This window comes from Pseudorca crassidens, chromosome 20 (genome assembly GCF_039906515.1).
Source record: "Pseudorca crassidens isolate mPseCra1 chromosome 20, mPseCra1.hap1, whole genome shotgun sequence".
In the NCBI taxonomy this organism is placed as follows: domain Eukaryota; kingdom Metazoa; phylum Chordata; class Mammalia; order Artiodactyla; family Delphinidae; genus Pseudorca; species Pseudorca crassidens.
Genome location: NC_090315.1, coordinates 9,420,413 through 9,439,408, shown reverse-complemented (window position 1 = coordinate 9,439,408; position 18,996 = coordinate 9,420,413). Strand labels below are relative to the sequence as shown.

At 49.9% G+C, this 18,996-nt stretch overlaps 1 protein-coding gene across 9 annotated transcripts; it reads left to right on the top strand.

The window, feature by feature from the left end:
• The first annotated feature begins 4,897 nt into the window (after positions 1–4,897).
• LOC137215042 (zinc finger protein 383-like) lies at positions 4,898–18,909 on the top strand. Of its 9 annotated transcripts, XM_067719615.1 has the most exons (7): positions 4,901–5,150; positions 7,228–7,426; positions 10,106–10,217; positions 11,690–12,109; positions 12,701–12,803; positions 13,259–13,486; positions 16,312–18,909. In XM_067719615.1, the coding sequence occupies exons 2-4, from the start codon at positions 7,398–7,400 to the stop codon at positions 12,068–12,070; spliced, it is 522 nt and encodes a 173-aa protein (XP_067575716.1). In that variant the 5' UTR covers positions 4,901–5,150; positions 7,228–7,397; the 3' UTR covers positions 12,071–12,109; positions 12,701–12,803; positions 13,259–13,486; positions 16,312–18,909. The 9 variants fall into 9 exon arrangements, with proteins under 9 accessions (XP_067575711.1, XP_067575716.1, XP_067575717.1 ...); XM_067719616.1 differs by lacking the exon at positions 12,701–12,803; XM_067719614.1 differs by having other exon boundaries at positions 12,701–13,486.
• Positions 18,910–18,996: the final 87 nt, after the last annotated feature.

Sequence of the window (18,996 nt, the reverse complement as noted above, 5' to 3'; positions counted from 1 at the left end):
TGCTCTGAGCTGTCACCCTGGACATCTGCCCATTCTTGTAGCAGACTGACAGGGCAGACAGAATGTACAGGGTCACAGAGAGTGAGGAGAGGGGTTGTTAAAGAAAGTGAGGCAGGAGATAGATGGGTCCCAGGCTAAGCAGCTGCAGTTTGTCCCCTGTGGACAGATACTCCAAGATGAAGATAATAGGATAATAGGAGAGGCTGAGCCCTGCCCAGATAAAAGAGACCACACATTTCTCATTCTCAAAATCAAGGAGACCTTCCCAACAATGTAAGCACAGAAAGGCTCCTTGGAGGTCAAAAAGGGAGTGATGTCAACCTACCCATAGGCCTCTTTGCTGGAATCCATCTTGGCTAAGAGATGCGCGTGCACACAGGGGAGGACCCTGAGATAAACCAAACACAGATCCAGAACCAGGAAAAGCAAGATGATTGGCCAAAGGAAACCCAGAAGAAATGCCCCATATAAGTGATTCAAACTGCCACAAGGGCGCGACTCTCTGAGCCTGCCAGTTTGTGCCTATTCACACATACTCTTTTTCCTCTGAATAAACACTTTACTTGTTTCACTACTTTCCGTTTCTCTGTGGGAATACATTTCTACAAAGCTGACGGTCCAGGGGCCTTGTCACTGGCCACTGGTCTAGTGGCTAGGATTCAGTGCTCTCACTGCAGTGGCCTGACTTCAATCTCTGGCTGGGAACCAAAATCCTGCTTCAAGCCGCTGAAGGTGGAGGTCACCTAAGATCAAAAAGAGGCAGGAGGAATCCTGGGCAGGCAAACCCAATAGCAGTCCAGTGCACACCGATGTCCCAAAGCTCCCCACTTGACTCTTTTATCCTTAGACTCTTGGATGTGGGTTAGGGAGAGTCCTAGGGAGGGAAAGAGCTCAAGCCATACCATAAATTGAAGAAGGGTTAGTAGAGGGGGGTCAGGGTGTGAAAAAGGGAGAGATGTTAATAGTGACCATCAGGGCCTTATAGGTACAGGAAGAGGTGAGTCTTTATCTTGGGAGCAGTGGGAAGCCATTCAAAACTTTTCAAGCAGGAGCATGGCTTGATTGGATGTACAAAAATAAAATTACCCCGGCAGCTTTATTGTGACAAATGGATCGGTTGTGAGTCCAGAGAAGGAAGAGATTTATGGTTAGCAAAACGGGACAGAGAAGTAGTTTCTTCACAGAACTGAATCTTTATTTTATTTTTTTTTATTTTTTTTTATTTTTTGGCTGTGCTGGGTCTTTGTTGTGGCACAGGCTTAGCTGGCCCACAGCATGTGGGATCTTAGTTCCCCGACCACCTCCCCTGCACTGGAAGACGGACTCTGAACCACTGGACCACCAGGGAAGTCCCTCAGAACCGGCTCTTGAAGGACGCATTTGACAGGGAGAGAACGGGGAAGCGCATTCTCAGCAGAGGGAACAGCGTGTGTAACAGTTTGCCTTTGGGGAAGGCAAGAGAAAAATCCAAAGGTCAGTGACCCTTGGACCTCTACATGCCCCACGTGCCCAGCACAATCCCTCAGGCCTCTACTCAAATGTCACCTGCTTCTAAAAGCCATTCCTGAACAGTCCGTTTAAAGAGTCATCTCATCCCTTTTCTCTGCTTTATTCTTCACAACAATTAACACTGCCTGAAGTTATGCCACACATCTCGACAAATTTAGCACTGTAGTTAAGCTAACAGAGTATGAATCCAGATGGTCCTGGTTCACATCCCAGCTCTACTCCTTGCTATGTGCCCTTCTGTTGCTTAATCTGTTTGTTACAGTTTGGCGATAATAATAGTACCGGTCTCACAGGGCTTTGTGAGATAGATGAATTCGGGTGTGTACCAATGTTCTCACATGATCTGCATTTCCACTTCTCCCGAAGCATCTCAATAACCTATTAACATACCGTTTTCTCTAGCGATTTGTGTTCATCATTGTTATTGATAGTCAATCTCCCCCCATCAAATTATAAGCTCTATTTTGTTTCCCATTGTATCTCCAGTGCCTAGAACAGTGTCCGGTGCAAAGTAAGCCCTGAGCAAGAAAGATGAAAGAATAAAAATGGCAGACTGGCTACTGGGGCTGGTGCTTCATCACGCTTCATTGTTGCTATGGTGACAGTGGAGCCTGCCCAACGAGTCTCAGATTCAGTAACCTTGTTTCTATCCGGCTCACCCATTGACCACCTGTGTCTCCAGCTCTTGCAGCCAGAAAACTACAACTCCCGGCAGGCTGAGCGCCTCCAACTCGGTCCGCTAAGCGTGGGCGCCTGCGCAGTAGAATCTGCCACCCGACATTCCCCCGGAGTTTGTACCTGCTGCAGGGCGCTTTGTCGGATGGGGGCAGAAGAATTGCTCTCGCTGAGCATTGTGGGGCTCCCTAGTCTCTCCCGGCTCTCTCGGGTCCGAAGGGTCTGGGTCCCAGAACAGCCATCTCAGCGTGGGGTGGTGGCGTGGAGGAGACCTCTCCGGTTTCCATGGTGATGGGCCAGGCTAGACGCGCGTGATGGCTGCGAGTGCGTTGCCATGGTAACCCTGGAGCGGAAGGGGGCGGGGTGAGATGAAGGTGTTTAAGGACTGTCTTAGGAGGAAATAGAGTAACTGCAGAGGAACTGAGATGCTCATGGAGGAACGGAGAGTGTGATGGGGGAATCGGTGTGACATAGGCGGTGTTGGGGAGATACTAAGGGATTGGGAGTGTTTTGGTGAATTCATATGTAAAAGGAACCGAGAATTGGGTTTGTACATTTGTACAGTTGTTACAGGATTCTTATAGGGGCTAGTGGAAGCTTGTAGGGAACACTGAGATGTTTTGGGAGAGTGGGGGAATTATAAGAACAGTTTGATGTTTTGAGGTGTAATGGGAAGTTGTATAGCTATGTTGTCCAATACCCTAGCAGGTAGCCACATGTGGCTAAAGTAAATTAATTAAAGTGAAATATAATTAAAAATTCAGTTCCTCAGTCACACTCACTCCATTTCAAATACTCAATGGCTCCACTGTATTGGACACTGAAGATCTACAACATTTCCATCATCGGAGAAAGTTCTGTTGGCCAGTGCTGATATATAGGGTGAATTGGGATGTTATGGCGAATGTGGAGTTTCCCGGTTCCTAACTGTCCAGCCATATCTCTTATCACTTGCCCTCCTGCCTCACCTACAGCGGGCTCCACCCGTTCCCCAAACAGGACCAGCTTAATCCAATTTTTGCCCCTGCCGTTCCCTGCCTGGATTGCCCATCCAACTCTGTACCTTTCAGACTTAAATGTCACCTCCCAGAAGAGGATCCCCTGGACAGCCCTATTTAAAGTAGCCACCACCCCATTCCCACCACCATCAACTATTCCATTCCCCTTTCAGAAACTTTATCAGGATCTAAAGTTATCTTGTCCATAATTTGTCATTTAATTGTCCATCTTCCCCACTAGGGGGAGGTCTTGTGCTGTTTACCATGAAAAATTCCAGGGCCCGGAAGTGTGCCTGGCACAGAGGGGACACTCCATAAATTATGTTGATGAAATGCATAGAGGCGATTCAGAATTTGGAAGCAGTGATATTACAGGGGAGATTGGGGGTATTAGAGAAACATATTCATAGTGGAGCTGGGGGACATAGAAGAGGAATAGATACAAGGAATTTAGGTGATAAAAGAGGAACTGGGGCTCAAGGGTTACATTAGAAAACAAATGAGGGGGTGGTAAAGGAGGACTTGGGATGTTCCATGGAATACATTGTTATTTGCAGAATTATTAAACGCCCAGTGCCTCAGTCTCCTCATCTGTAAAATGTAAATAACAGTAGTATCCATCTCATAAGTTTCTTGGAGGAATAACTGAGGTAACACATGGCATGTGTTTGGAAGACTGTCATCATCAAAATTATTACTGAAGGTGAAGCAGGAGTTGGGATACACAGGGTCCTGCCTCCCTGCCCCACCCCGTCCCCCAACTTGGCCTCATGCACCTGGGAAGAACTCTGGGTTCCAAAACAATGGTTTGAAATCCAGTCTGCTGAAGCACGCCATCTCAGACTATGGGCCTGTGTTTTTGTAGCAACAATTGGCAGGAGACGGGTAGCAGTAACTCTTCTCTGTGTGGATAGTCAAGAACTCTCTTTGGGGCTCCCCTGGTGGCGCAGTGGTTGAGAGTCCGCCTGCCCATGCAGGGGACACGGGTTCGTGCCCCGGTCCGGCAAGATCCCACATGCCACGGGGCGGCTGGGCCCGTGAGCCATGGCCGCTGAGCCTGAGCGTCCGGAGCCTGTGCTCTGCAACGGGAGAGGCCACAACAGTGAGAGGCCCGCGTACCGCAAAAAAAAAAAAAAAAAAGAACTCTCTTCATAGCTCCCCATATGGCCCTCTTCACTCATCAACATCCTATGCCTGCCCTCCGTGGTGATATTTAATTAGCCCTGAACGACATTGTGCCAGGTGGTTTACCTAGAGGATCACCCCAAACACCCCATTGTGCCCGTTTTCCAGCTGCGGAAATTAAATGAGAGAGGTTCAGGAACTTGCCTAAGGACACAGCAGAGAGGAGGGTAGTTTCCCGCTCAACCTCCGCCCCTGCACTTTTTCAGTGGTTCTCATTTTAGCAGAAAGAGTGCTTGGATGAAGCCATGCACAGCAGGCTCCCAATACGGCTGTCACGCATTTGTTGACGCTCCTTCTCGCTGAACCTCAGTTTCTTCATGTGGAAAATGGGGATAATAGTAACTAACCAAGGCTGTTTTGAGAACTGAAAATAATGTGCTTATACTTAGCCCATGCTAAGTACATCAGTAACTGGATGTTACTATATATCTGCCCTTCCCGTTTCTTTTTGAAAGACTGAAGCAGTGGGTTGACGTTTGAGGGGAATTTGGTGACGCTGCAGAGGGAGTGAAGACTCCCCTTTTCAACCTCCTGAGAAAAACCAGCCACGGTACCCGAAATGCACTACGCATGCGCATTCAGGTGGCCGGAAGCGCCGCTGCCCCGAGTCCTCCAGTAAATGGAGACCCCGGTGAACCGGCAATATACCCGGGCCGAAAGGTGAGGCGGCGAAGTTTGGGAAGATACGGGTCGCATCTGAAAGGCACCGGGGGAGCCAGAGGTCTGGTCAGTCCCTAGTTGAAGGGACTCCCTTCATGCCTCTCCCCGCACACACAGACTCGGGTAATGGTCTCGCCCGATTCCCGTTCCCTTCTATCACTCCAGGACATACCAAGTTTCCAGCAGAGGGGTGGGAGGAGCGGGCCTGAGTGAGGAAGGGCCCATTTGGCGGGTGAGATCATTGTCACGGAAGTCAGGAGAAAAATGGGGGGAAGGGGGGAAAGAGGGTCCAAACAGTTGGGAGAAGAGTGGAGAGGCCTTCAGGAGACCCTTGTGTGCAGGGAGCGGGGCCTGGAAGACCTTTGCCAGGGAAAGAAGGCGGGGATCTCTGGATGGGCGAGTTCATTGGGTGGGGAGGTGGGAGGTTCTGATGACGAGTTCATTGTGTGGCCGACTGAGGGGGATGAATGGTTGGGAGAGACCATTGTTTGCATGGGGAGATTTGGGCAGTGCTTGGGAGTGACCTCTGCGTGTATGAATGCGGAGGGTCACGGTGAGTGTGTGCGCGGGTAACAGGTTTGAACTGTGCCTTGAAGCAGGAGTTAGATTCTGACAGAGGCTCTGAGATGTGGGCCAACAACAGGTGCAAACGCCCCATGATGGAAGAGTTAAGGATCCACTTGCAGAAGGAGGGTCTGCCCATTGGAATGTAAGGTCCGTGGGCAAATACATCGAGAGCGATGCTGGAGAGTATGCAGGGGACATATCAAAGGGGACTGGACTGCCAGGCTGAGGGGCCTGACGCTGTCCCACGATCCTGGGGAGCCATGGGAGGGTTGTGAGCAGGACTGGAGCAAGATAAGCTCTGGGTGTAGAAGGACCTGTCTGGGGCTGTGTGGGAGACGGACTGGATCGGGGAGGTTGGAGGTGAGAGGCCAGAGCGGAGGCTGGGGTGATGATCCCGGAGGAGAGGAGAAGACCTGAGCTGGGACTTCCCTGGCGGTCCAGTGGTTAAGACTCCGTGCTTCCACTGCAAGGGATGAGGGTTCGATCCCTGGTCAGGGAACTAAGATCCCACATGCGTGTGGCGCAGCCAGAAAACAAACAAACAAAAAAAGACCTGAGCTGTGGCAGGGGCCATGGGGACAGAGGGCAGAATAAAAGGCAGAAAACGTGGGAAGGTTGGGAGACTGACAGATCAGGGAGGGGGTAGGAAGGAGGAGGACGGAGGAATGAGAACTCCCTGGGAACCTGACCCAGCGACTGGGTGGCAGTGAGGCTGCTGGGACAGTGATGGGCACAGATGGGGACCCCAGGAGGAGGGGTGTGCTTGGAGGAGGACTCTGAGGTCTGCACAGATGTCATGAGTGTGAGGGGTCTGCAGGTCATCCAGGGGGCTTGGAAGTGAGGTTCCGGTGCTGTCAGCTGTGGTTGGCCCTGGGTACTGTGAGGCTCATTGGGCTATCTGGGGAGAGGGAAGTGAAGTGAGGAAGACAAAGGTTCAGTCCAAGAGGCCATAATGTGAAGGGCCTTGAATGCCAGGTTGAGGGGCTCAATTTTTTTTTTTTTTTTCTTTTTTAAAGATTTATTTATTTTTGGCTGCATCTGGTCTTAGTTGCAGCGCCTGGGCTCTTCGCTGTGGTGCACGGGCTTCTCTGTAGTTGTGGTATGCGGGTTTTCTCTTCTCTAGTTGAGGCACGCGGGCTTAGTTGCCCCGCGGCATGTGGGACCTCAGTTCCCCGACCAGGGATCGAACCGGGCGTCCCCTGCTTTGTAAGGTGGATTCCTTACCACTGGACCACCAGGGAAGTCCCGAAGGGCTCATTTTTCTACTGGGGGTTCTGGGGAGCCATGGGAGGAAAGTGAGCAGGGAAGAGGCAAGAGCAGCTCTGGAGGCCAGAAAGACTCCTCTAGGGCCACGTGGGGGATGGACTGGAGAGGGGAGACTGGAGGCAAGGAGGCCTGGAGGAGGCTGGGTGAGGACACGCATGAGCTGCTTTCAGGGCTATGGGGTTGGAGAGTACAGTGTGTAGCTGTTGGTGGAGGCCATGGGAATATCTGCCGTCCCTCCGAGGAGGGTCTTGGAGAGAGAGGGCCTCCCTGGGCCCCCAGGGCAGATGAGACTTTGGAGGAGACCTCTCTCCCAACTCCAGCAGCTTAGAGAAAACCCTCACTGTCACCTCTCTTCTCTCTTCCTCAGCCCCCTTGGAGCTGACCAACGGCAGCCCCACCTCACCCTCACTTCAGCCTCCAGAGCCAGGGACTGGGTCTGGGACAGACCGCACCCAATGAAGGCGGGAGGTGGAGAAGCGGGTCCTGGAGACCCCCCAGACTTTCTGGGATTCAGTCCATCTCAACTGAGGATACACCATGAGGAGCCTGAGGTCCCAGAAGAAGAGGTGAGCCCCCCGACGCCCACCCACCCCAGGAGTCAGGTCTCAGCAGGAATAGAGATTTAGGCAGCTGTGAATTTGATTCCCAGATCTATTGCTTCCTGGCTTTGTGTCTTGGCCCATGGACACGCTGCTCTGAGCCTTAGTTTCTGCTTCTGTGAGAATGAAACCTTCCCTGTTGTGGGGATGCCAGGAGATGGTGTCCGATTCAGAGCACAATGAATGTATTCATTATTTCTGTACCTAGAACAGTGATGGATGTATGATTGTGCTGGATCTCAAACTTGAGAGCCATTGGAGAAAATGAGGGCTCCCTCGCTCCCTCCTCCGTGTACCTCTTTCAGGTCTTTGCTTCAGTGTCACCTTCTCAGCGGGCCTCCCCAGGCCATCCCCTTTAACGTGGCATTCCCATCCCACCCCAGGCATTTCCTATCCCCTTTCCCTCCTTTACTTCTCAGGCTTTCATGAAACGTTTGCCTTCAAGCTAGTCTTCATAAAAAACCCTAACTCTAGGGCTTCCCTGGTGGCGCAGTGGTTAAGAATCCGCCTGCCAATGCATGGGTCCCCATCTATCCAATGAAGGTTCATTATTACAAGGGTATGATATTGTGGGTTCAAATCCCACCTCTGCCTCTTACCAGCCCTATGATCTGATCCGGATATTTCTTAACTTCTGAGCCTCAGTTTTGTCGTCTGTCAGATGGGGATTATAAAAGTCCTCACCTCATAGAGTGAGTTCAGGGAGTTAATACACACAAATTGCTCAGAACAGTGCCTACACCCTCTAAGTATCAAATAAATATTAGCTAATAAGGTTATCTCTAACACCATCCCCAAATTCACAGATGAGTATGGGTTTGTAAGGGCTGCTTTAGTGTTACTTTCCAGATTCAAATCTTGACTCTTCCACTCCCAAGCTCTGTGACCTCGGGCAAGTGACTCACCTTCTCTGAGCTTCAGTCTCCCTGCAGAAGACTGGGTTATTGTGAGCACTCAGTCTGGTGCCTAGTATCCAGAAGGCGCTGCATAAACGCCAAATAAAAGGTGGTTTTTTTTTAGCTGTGTCCCCTCTGTGGGGTCTTGGCTGCCAATGGCATGTATTGGTTTCCCATGAAACCAATTACCACAAATCTGGTGACGTAAAACTACAGACATTTATTCACTTACAGTCTGGAGATCAGAAGTTCAAAATGAATTTCACTGAGCCACAATCGAGGTGTCAGCAGGGCTGTGCTCCCTCGGAGACGTTAGAGGAGAAACCATTTCCTTGCCTTTTCTATCTTCTAGAGCTGCATTCCTTAGCTCCTGATCCCTTCTTCCATCTTCACAGCCAGCAGCTTAGTATTTTGGTTCGGTAGTCACATCACCTTCTTCTTCTGCATCAAATCTCCCTTTGCTTCCCTCTTATAAGGAGACTTATGATTACATTCACAGTCACCCAGATAATCCAGGATAATCTCCCCATCTGAAGATTCTGAATTTAATCACATCTGCAAAGTCCCTATTACCATTTAGGCAACGTTCACAAGTTCTAGATGTTTAGGACCAGGATATATGTAGAGGCCATTATTCAGCCTACCATATGACAGAAAACCCCAACTCAAACTTGCTTAAGCAACGAAAGGTAATAGATTGCCTCACCTAACCAAAGAGTGGAGGAAAGGATGCTTCAGGTGAAGCTAGATCTAGGTGCTGTCTAGATCTAGGAAGCTGTCTCTCTCTTTTCTTGGGACCGTTTTCCTCTATGGATATTTCATTGCCAGGTTGACTCTTCCCACAGGGTGCAAAAGATGGACACAGGCAGTGCCAGGCTCCCATCCAAAGATAAGTGCTATGGAGAAAAGTAAAGCCAGGAAGCAGGTAGGAAGCATCGGAGGGGTAGCATGAGTTTCGATTTCAGATAGAGTGGTAAGGAGAGGCCTCAGGGAAAAGTGACATTGGACCAAAGACCTGACCAAGGTGAGGGAGGAACTGTGCGTCTGTGGAGGGGAAGAGGGTTCCAGGCACCAAGTCCATTGAGGAGGCCTTGAGTGTGGCCAGAGCCTAGTGAGCCAGAGGAGAAGGCAAGAGATGAGGTCAAGGAGGGGACACAGGCGGGTCATGCAGGGCCTCCTGGGTCGTGAGGACTTGGGCTTTTCCCTGAGTTAGAGGGGAACCAGGGGAGGCCTCTGAGCTGACTTAGGTGTTAACCGGCGCCTTCTGGCGGTTGCGTGGGGAACAGACCTGAGGGGTGGACGGCTGAGGCAGGGAACCCAGGGAAGAGACCACAGCAATAGCCCGGGAGAGAGATGATTTTGGCTCACAGGAGGGTGCTGGCTGTGGAGATGGTGCGAAGTGGCCCGATTCTGCCTGTATTTTCAAGTTAGAGCCAACAGGCTTGATGAGAGATTAGATGAAGGTGTGTGAAAAAGGGGTGTCAGGTTTTTGCCCCGAGCACTTGGAAGGAAAGAAGGAGCTGCCTTTTCCTGAAATGAAGGCGCCAGGAGGGACGGGACGGGGGGGGGGGAGGGGGGGAGTAGAATTTCAATCTTAACCCATTTAATCCGCATTGCCGCTCCAGGAGGGCGGTCCCGTTATCTGCCCATTTTACAGATGAGGCGGCTGCAGCCCCAAATCCACAGTCATGTCTGGGCAGGGGTGGGATGGGGGGATGACCCGAGGACTAAGCCCATTCTTCTCTTCCAGGCGCGCGGAGGAGACGAGGCGGAGGCTCCGGCCCTGGTGCAGCTCATCGACGAGCACGGGACGTACTCGACTGCGCGCCTGGTTCCCGACGTTTCTGCGGAGGAGCGCTCAGGTAAGGAGGAGCCAGGCTCGCTTCGCAGCGGCTCCGAGGGCCGGGAGGGGCTGGCGCGGCCCAGGCAGTTCAGCTGCGCGGCCTGCGGGAGGGCCTTCAAGCGCGCGTGGGAGCTGCTGAGCCACGAGGTGGTGCACACGGCGGCGCGGCCCTTTCGCTGCGGCCTGTGTGCGGCCGCCTTCAAACGCCACTCGGACTGCAAGGGCCACCGGCCGGTGCACAGCGACGAGCGGCCGCACGGTTGCGATGCCTGCGGCAAGCGCTTCAAGCGAGCCAGCAACCTGCAGGTGCGGAGAGGGGGGCGGAGCCGACGAGAGGCTGGGGTACGCGAAAGGGGCAGGGGAGAGCAGTGGACCCGAGGTGGGCGGGGCCTGCTGCGAGGGGCGGGGCCTGCGGGGAAAAGGCAGGGCAAGGCAATGGACCTAAGGTAGGGCCAGGTATGAAGGGAGGGGTGGAGGTTTCTGGGACCAGGTTGAACAGGGCCTTGGACTGGGGGTGAGCGGGAGCCGGTGGGGAGAGGCAGAGCCCACCGGAAGAGGGAGAGCAGAGCTGGGCCTGAAGGGAAAGTGGGCGGGGTGACCAGGAGGCCGAGGCGGGGAGGGGTTAAATGTATGTGGAGGTGAGCTAGAAGGTAGAAGAATCCCAGGAAAGATGTGAGGGGAGAGGCTTAGAGAAAGTGGTCTTGGCACTCAGGGAGGTAGCAGCTGGGATGATCATGAGATGATGGGAAATTGGGGATGGGTTTTCGAGGAAGGTAAGAAGGAGATAGGGGTCAGATTTGGAGGAGAAGGTACTGGAAAGGGAGGCTTCCATGGCTGGGGAGGGGTGGGGAGGCGGGAGGTGTGTTGAGGGCCATGATGGGAGGAAAGGAGAGGCTGGGAGTTAGCCTGGAGGCAGCCCAGCTCTCAGAGCTACCCTGGATCTCTCCTGTTACTGGATGCTGCCGTGACCCTCTCCTGCTGCCCCTTCTTGTGTGGCCAAGGGGACAAGAGAGCCTGGGATTCCCTACCCAAGGGGCCCAAAGGCTGCTTCCAGGGCTCTCTGGATCCACCATCCCCAGGGTGCACTTTGCCCCACCTGTGTGCACAACCTCTAGGCTGGACGGGTGGAAGGGAGGCTTGGACTGGGCTGTCCTTCTGTGGGTGCGATATCCCCCGAGGCCTGGGAAACCCCCGCCAGCTCTCCTGAGCCACCAAGTTCTAGTGTGGAACTCTGAGGGTTCCAAAGAATATAAATTTGAACCTGGCCTTCCGGGTCATTGTGAAGGTCTATTTGTCAGAGGGGGGAGGAAGAACGTATTTTATTTAATAGTTTGGTTTGTAATTTTAAAAATTTTAGACAATTGGTATGTGTATCTTCATTTGGTCTCTTTCTCAGAGACCTGCAAGGAGTAGGGGTGAATCTACCTGGAGAGGCATGTCCTGCAGAGGTGAGCCACTGTTCCTCACTCCCGGTGCTGTCCTCTTCCCCAGGAGCACCGCCGCCTCCACATGGGCGAGCGCCCCTTCCCCTGCCCGTCCTGCCCGAAGCGCTTCAAGACCCCCTACAAGCTGCACCGCCACGAGCCTCTGCACACCCCTTCGCGGCCCTTCCCCTGCCGGGACTGCAGCAAGGCCTTCGCGGCCGGGCCGGCCCTGCTTCTGCACCGGCGGCAGCACTGTGAGAACAAGCCGCGCTCCTGCAGGGTGTGCAGCAAGCGCTTCACCCACCGCCACAGGCTGCGGGTGCACAAGCGTGTGCATATGGGCGATCGGCCCTTCGTCTGCCCGCTGTGCACCAAGGCCTTCAAGCAGTCCAACGCGCTGGCCTCTCACCTCCGCGTGCATTCGGTCGAGCGGCCCTACCCCAGCTAGGTGGCTAGCTGCTGCCATCCTGGACAGCACAGGTCTAAGGTATGAAGGCATGAAGGGTGCCCGGTCGTGGCTGTGACATTTGAAGAATTGCCACTGATGCCCATGTAAGCCACTTACTATACTTAATATTCTTGAGAAGGACTTTGCAGAGGGCCTTTAACAAAACCTTTTTTTTTTTTTTTCCCCTGCAAAGCCAAGACGAAAGTTTATAAATCTCATTCCAGGGTAGCAAGTGCACATACCCAACGGAGCACACTGGTTATGTGGTATAAATGTACATGGTAATAACTTTAATCAAATCAGAGCTGCTACCATGTATAACCTGTTAGGTGGCCCTGTAACCGTGTCAGTGTTCCTCATTTACTAAAATGTCAATGTGGTAATGAGGTCATCTGGTGGTGAGGATGTCCCATTGGTGGCTTGTGGCATAAAGAATATGAGGGTAGCCACAAATGCAGGTAGGAGCTGTAGGAGCCTTTCTTGAATGTGAGCGCTTCTGGGTCCTCCTCCACCACCTGTACGTAGACCTTTGGTACAAAGGCCTTGCTGGTGACTCTTGTCAAATTTAAAGAAGTTCACAGATGGATGGATAACTGTTCACTGTGGACACCCTGGGTTATGTCCTTGCAGGCATAGCACAGCAAAACCATTGGTGCTGAGATCTTCTAGTTGGTGGTGTATGGCGTTTTAGGAACAATCATTTTGCCAGACATGGGCGTGACCTGCACTTCAGGTGGGCGTCCCATCTCTGTTGGCTGCTTCTTGGTCCCCATCTGTCAGATCAACTTGTAATGGTTGGAGGCCTTTCCACAGCATCCACAGTGTTCCCTTCAACCCTAGCATCAGCTCCATGAGCCCTACCTTTGGATGGACGTCCACTCTCATAGACCTTGCCTTGCAGGTGGCTGGAAGTGTGATAAGATAGCTTATGGGATGGTGGCCACAGTGGTGTCCACAATATCTGAGTCGTCCCATCCCAGCTCTGAGATCAGCTCTGCAGACAGTATTTTTTTAAGCCAGTAATAGCCCAGGTATCATGCAGCTGATTCCAAAGATGTCCCTTGGGTGCTGAAGAGGTCCCCTGGGTACTGAAGGTGTCCCCTGGGTGCTAAAGATGTCCCCTGGGTGGTTTGTGGGATTTTTCAGAACATCAGTATTGCCTCCCACCCACCCACACCCTACTCTCAGCCCTTCACAGATGTGCTCTCTGAAGAGAGAGCTGAACTTACGGACAAAGTTCAGCCCAAGGAAGTATGTTGCGGTCACTGGGGCTGTGATCTTGGTGATTTGGGACATTTCCAGAGCGCCTTCAACTCTCTTCTCCCACCTCTTGGTCTGGCCTCAGCTCCATGGATTCTCACCTTCTGAATGCTGTTTCTTTCAAGTCCCCAGCTTCACCTCCATAATGTGTTAGAGGTCCGGTCCCGTCCCGTCGTACCCCCCCACCCCCCACCCCACCCCCACCCCCGCTCTGGGAATTTATGTAAACGCTTAATAGCATTAGGGGAGGAGCTAGGGATTTGCCTGGGAGGCATCATAAGGTGGGTCCTATCCATGTGGCATCACAGTTTAAGGTCAAGTCCTTAAAGGTCTTAGTCCTCCCCGCCCTAATATGCAGCTGTGCCTTTGACAGGCTTGCATTTTAAATTTTATCAAATGTCTTATTGGCATCTATTAAGATGATTCTGATTTTTCTCATTTGACCTAATAATATGATAAACTATAGTACATTAAAAAGAGCAGAAATATCCTTATATTCCTAGAATAAATCTCACCTGCTTATAGTATCCTCTGTTTTAATGATTTCTCTTCACCAATATTTTATTTAAGCATCTAAATTCATAAGTGAGGACTTCCCTGGTGGCGCAGTGGTTAAGAATCCGCCTGCCAATGCAGGGGACATGGGTTCGAGCCCTGGTCTGGGAAGATCCCACATGCCGTGGAGCAACTAAGCCCGTGCGCTGCAACTACTGAGCCTACGCTATAGATCCTGCAAGCCACAACTACTGAAGCCCATGCGCCCAGAGCCTGTGGTCTACAACAGGAGAAGCCACCGCAATGAGAAGCCCGCGCACCGCAACAAAGACCCAATGCAGCCAAAAATAAATAAATAAATAGATAGATAGTTAGATAAATAAATAGATAAATAAATAAAATAAAAAGCAGCAACCTGTCCTGGGGGAAGATATGTGGTACATTTACAGTCATTTTATCTATAACGTCAGACTTAAAACTAAAACTTCATCAGCAGGGGTAGAAGCAGAAAATTTGATAAATAATTAGAAAAAAAAAAAACTGATGATGGAAAGAGATCAATATATTACCCAGATTGGAATGAGCAGGGAACACTTCAAATTAACTGTGGCTAAGCTGCTAAAGAAAATAGGGAAGATAAAAAAGCAGATGAAATAAGGGCACATTTCAACAGAGAATTGGAATCTAGACAAGAATCAAATCAAGATTTTGGGCAAATGCAAAATGTGAAACTAAAGTTAATTGAATAGGTTTAATTGTATACTGGGTCCTGAATAAGATGATAAGATGGGACTCATGAATACAATGACAGGTCAATAGGAAATTGCCAAATGGAAGCATGGAGAGCAATTGAAAAACAAAACAAAACAAAAAAACACACAGAAGAGAATAAATGATAAAAGATATAAGGAACATATATATATATATATATATATATATATATGAATATAAGCCATACATACATATAACTTAAGTACCAAAATGAGAGGAGAAACACATTGAGGGAGAAGCAAAATTTGAAGTAATAATGGCTAAGAATTGTCCAAAACTGATGAAAGACATTAATTCAAAGATTCAAGAAACTCAGCAAAATCCAAACTGGAAATACACAAAGAAAACCACACCTGGGCATATCATAGTCAAACTGTTGAAAATCAAAGCAAGGACTAAATTTTTAAAGAAGCCAGAGGACATTCAGGTTTGTTTCCATGTCTCGGCTATTGTGACTAATGCTGCAATGTACATGGGAGAGCAAGTATCTCTTCAAGATTCTGATTTTAATTCCTTTGGAGAAATACCCAGAGGTGGGATTGCTGGATCATATGGTATTGGGTTGGCCAAAAGGTTCATTTGGGTTTTTCCATAAGATGTTACAGAACAATAGTTCTGTTTTTAGTTTTCTGAGAACCTTCCATACTGTTTTCCAAAATGACTGTCCCAATTTGCGTTTCCACTAATAGTGCACAAAGGTCCCTTTTTTCCATACCTGGTTTTGATTTGCATTTCCCTGATAATTAGTGATGTTGAGAATGTTTTCATATACCTGTTGGCCATTTGTGTATCTTCTTTGGAAAAAAATGCCTATTTAGGTTCTTTGCCCTTTTTAAATCAGTTTTTTCTTTCTTTCTTTTGCTATTGAGTTGTATGATTTCCTCTGATATTTTAGAAATTAATATGCATACATAAAATTAATCCAGCTATTCACATACACTTGGTACAATTTAATGTATGGCTGTTACATCTCAATCAAAAGAAGGAAATGCAATGGACTTGTGCTAGCCCACTGGATAGACTAGTGACCTAACCTTTGGCCAGTCCCTTCTTTGTCGTGAATAGTATTTTCTTCAGAGAGGTGTTTTTCATAGATCAAAGAATCCTTAGGAAGTCTAACAAAATAAGTAGTTTACCTGTCCTGGAAGAGTGCCATTTGTCAAAGTTCATTAAGTGTTTGTTGGTTTGTTTTAAGTTTTCTTTTTTTTTTTTTTTTTTTTTTTTTTTTTTGCGGTACGCGGGCCTCTCACTGTTGTGGCCTCTCCCGTTGCGGAGCGCAGGCTCCGGACGCGCAGGTTCAGCGGCCATGGATCACAGGCCCAGCCGCTCCACGACATGTGGGATCTTCCCGGACCGGGGCACGAACCCGCGTCGCCTGCATGGGCAGGCGGACTCTCAACCACTGCGCCACCAGGGAAGCCCTGTCAAATGAGAATTTTAAACACTGGGTTTAACAGACAGAGGCCCCTTCTAAGTGCTTTACAATTATTAACTCATTTAATGCTCACGACAACCCTATGAAGTGGGTGCTATTAGTCCCGTTTTGTAGCAGGGGAAACTGAGGCACAGGGAGGCTAAGCAAGCTGCCCAAGGTCACAGCCGGCTGGGGGCGGGCGAGATTCTACCTCGTGCCGTCCTGCACCGGACTAGGTGGGTAGGCTTCCCTATACTGGTGGGGTCTTGAATTTGGGATCTTGTCCGTCCTCCCCCATCAGGATGTGAGCTCTGGCACCTCGCCTGGTGCACACAGGCATTTAATGAACATTGTGGAATCAAGAAGGGATGAGTGGATATCTTAGGATGGCCACATCCCTTCGTGACCGCCTGCGCCCTCCTGCCGTGCTCTGCTCGGGGAATTCTATTCGTGGTCAAGACGTTTAGTCCCAGTAAACTCGATCGTCGGGGCGAGGGGGGACCCCAAGGAAATCACCAGCTTGGGCTGAGTCAGGACGGAGAAGAATCCGCTCACAGCGGGGCACGGGCGCCACCTGGCGGCGGAGTTCTGCTAAGACAGAGCCGCTGGGAGACCCGGAACGTTTGCTTTGGATGAAGTGGAATCGACATCTGAAAGGGAGTTGATATTGGGTGTTATTAGTGGGCGGTCGTCTGAAAATCAGTGTATGATGATGGGTGCCATCTACCAGTGGCTTCCAAACTTTTCTGGCCGTGACGCGCAGTAAGAAATCATTTCACATTAACATGGTTTCATCAAATACCACCCTGTACTGCATGATGTTTTTTATTCAACTGTATTCCTATTTTTAAATGTCGGTCAGATCCCCTGATCACACCTCCAGGGATTCCCCCTCTGACTTCAAGGTGAACGGAGCTCAGAGAGGTGAAGACACTTGTCCAAATCCAGACAGGTTGTATGCGACAGTGCCAGTTTCTGCCTCAGTCCTAAAGCACAGAAATCACTAAATGCTCCAAATTTCCCTGCTATTGAGTACAATTTAATTTAGTCCTTTCTCCATTTTGCCAGTAAGATTGAGCTGCACTGGTCTGCTGTTTTCTTATTACTGTATAATGTAAATGAATGACATTCCCGAGCTCAGGCTTAAAAAATGCAAGTCTTCTTATGTTACAAAATGAATCTGAGACAGCAATAAAGAACCTACATTGAGGTGGCACTCGCAGCATCATTGCCAACACCACTGTCACCATCACCATCGTCACCACGGTCGTCATCATAACCATCACATCCCCTTCTCTGTCACCGTCAGCATCACATCGTGATCATCATCACTGTCACCACCTTCATTCACCATCATCATCGCCATCCCCACTACGGCCATCACCAACATCACCACTGTCACCGCCACAAAAATCACCCCCACTTGAAAGCAGGTAGCAGCCCACACTTTTTGTCTCCTAGCTACAGCCTTGGCCCAGCAAGCCTGCGTCCTCCATCCCTCTCTCCACCCTGAGCCACAGGGGATGTGACTATGACCCCGAGGGTAGTGCTGTCTTACTTGGGAACCAAGAGGATTCTGGGTTTGATTCTCTGACTTTTCTTTAAGTGACCTCAGTTCTCTTCTGAGCTTGTTGCCACAAGGTTGACCATCCATAGATGGTGAGCCCAGCCCCTGGACCAGGGGAGGCTCTGCCCAGTGTAGCTCTAGGACCCTTGAGGTGGCTGAGACTCGGGGTGGGGTGTTTAAGGCTGAACGCCTCCTGCTATAGGGGTTTGAGACCACTTTGGGAGGGGAGACCTGAGGGTCTGGGTTCTCTGTACTCATTGTCCTGTCTTAGGAGAGAAAGAGGAAGTCCCTCTGGGATGGCAAACAGGGCCGGTCGTCATGACTCTGCCCCCCGCCAAGATGAGACTTCCCAGGTCCCAAAGGAGAAAGTGAGAATGACAGCCTAACTTCCAGAAGTCCCATCCTAGGGAGTTGCCATTTCCATCGCCTTCCTGAAATACCCGTTTTTAAATTTCTTGTTCACTGTTATATCCCCAGAGCCTAGTACCCTGTATGGCACATAGTAAGTACTCAATAAATGTTTGTCAAATCAACGGGAAAAGAGATGGAGAGTCCCCCTCCCCTGCAACTGTTAGGGAAGAGATGGGACTCTGCATCATATCGTTAATTCAAACGATCTGATTTGATACGGTGTGAAGGGGAGAACTTTTACAAAATTATTAACTTTGTACTGTGCACTAAAGAGACTTTGAAAATTAATAATTCATTCCAACATCTCCTGTTCCTTATGAATATTTCTCAGATGTGATTTCAACAAAAATGTGTTCTACCATGCCCCAAACTGTAGGAGTTGTGGTCAGGTCCAGTGACTATTCCCTCCAGAAGAAGGCTTTCACCCTGCTGGGTTGTCTTGATCATTTGCTGCCCTGCTTTTAACATCCTGCCTGTAAACTGAATAAATACAGGTAAGCTTTCTCATTAGATCACAAGATCGATAGCCCTTTCCCTCACGATGGGAAACTAAATCCCATGACTCTGATGGATTAATTATCTTACAAACAGAACTAGTGAGCCCACGTTTGTACTAAATTAGCAAACGGTGCCAGGCCCACCGATGACAACTTCCGGGATGGCTGAGAGTAGAAGGTGGCGACCCCTGCTCGCAGCCCCGACAACACACAGGCGAGAGTCACCTCCAATTTTGTCCCATTTTTTGAATCCAATTTTGAAGATGGTTTTGTGTTCTTAAAGCATTCTTATAAAGCCTGTGTGTTGAACTGCATTTGTGAGAACAAAATGAGTTCTAGGTCCCTTATTTTTCTTTAATACTTTCTTTCTGTTGTTACTATTTATATTGTTTGTATGTCTTGATAAAAGCTAATTAATCAACGACGTGGTGGGCAATTTGGAGTTTTTTTCTTTCCTGTGCAATGTTGAGGTAGCAAGGTTGACATGCTGCTTTCAGTCCCCTCTCTTGAG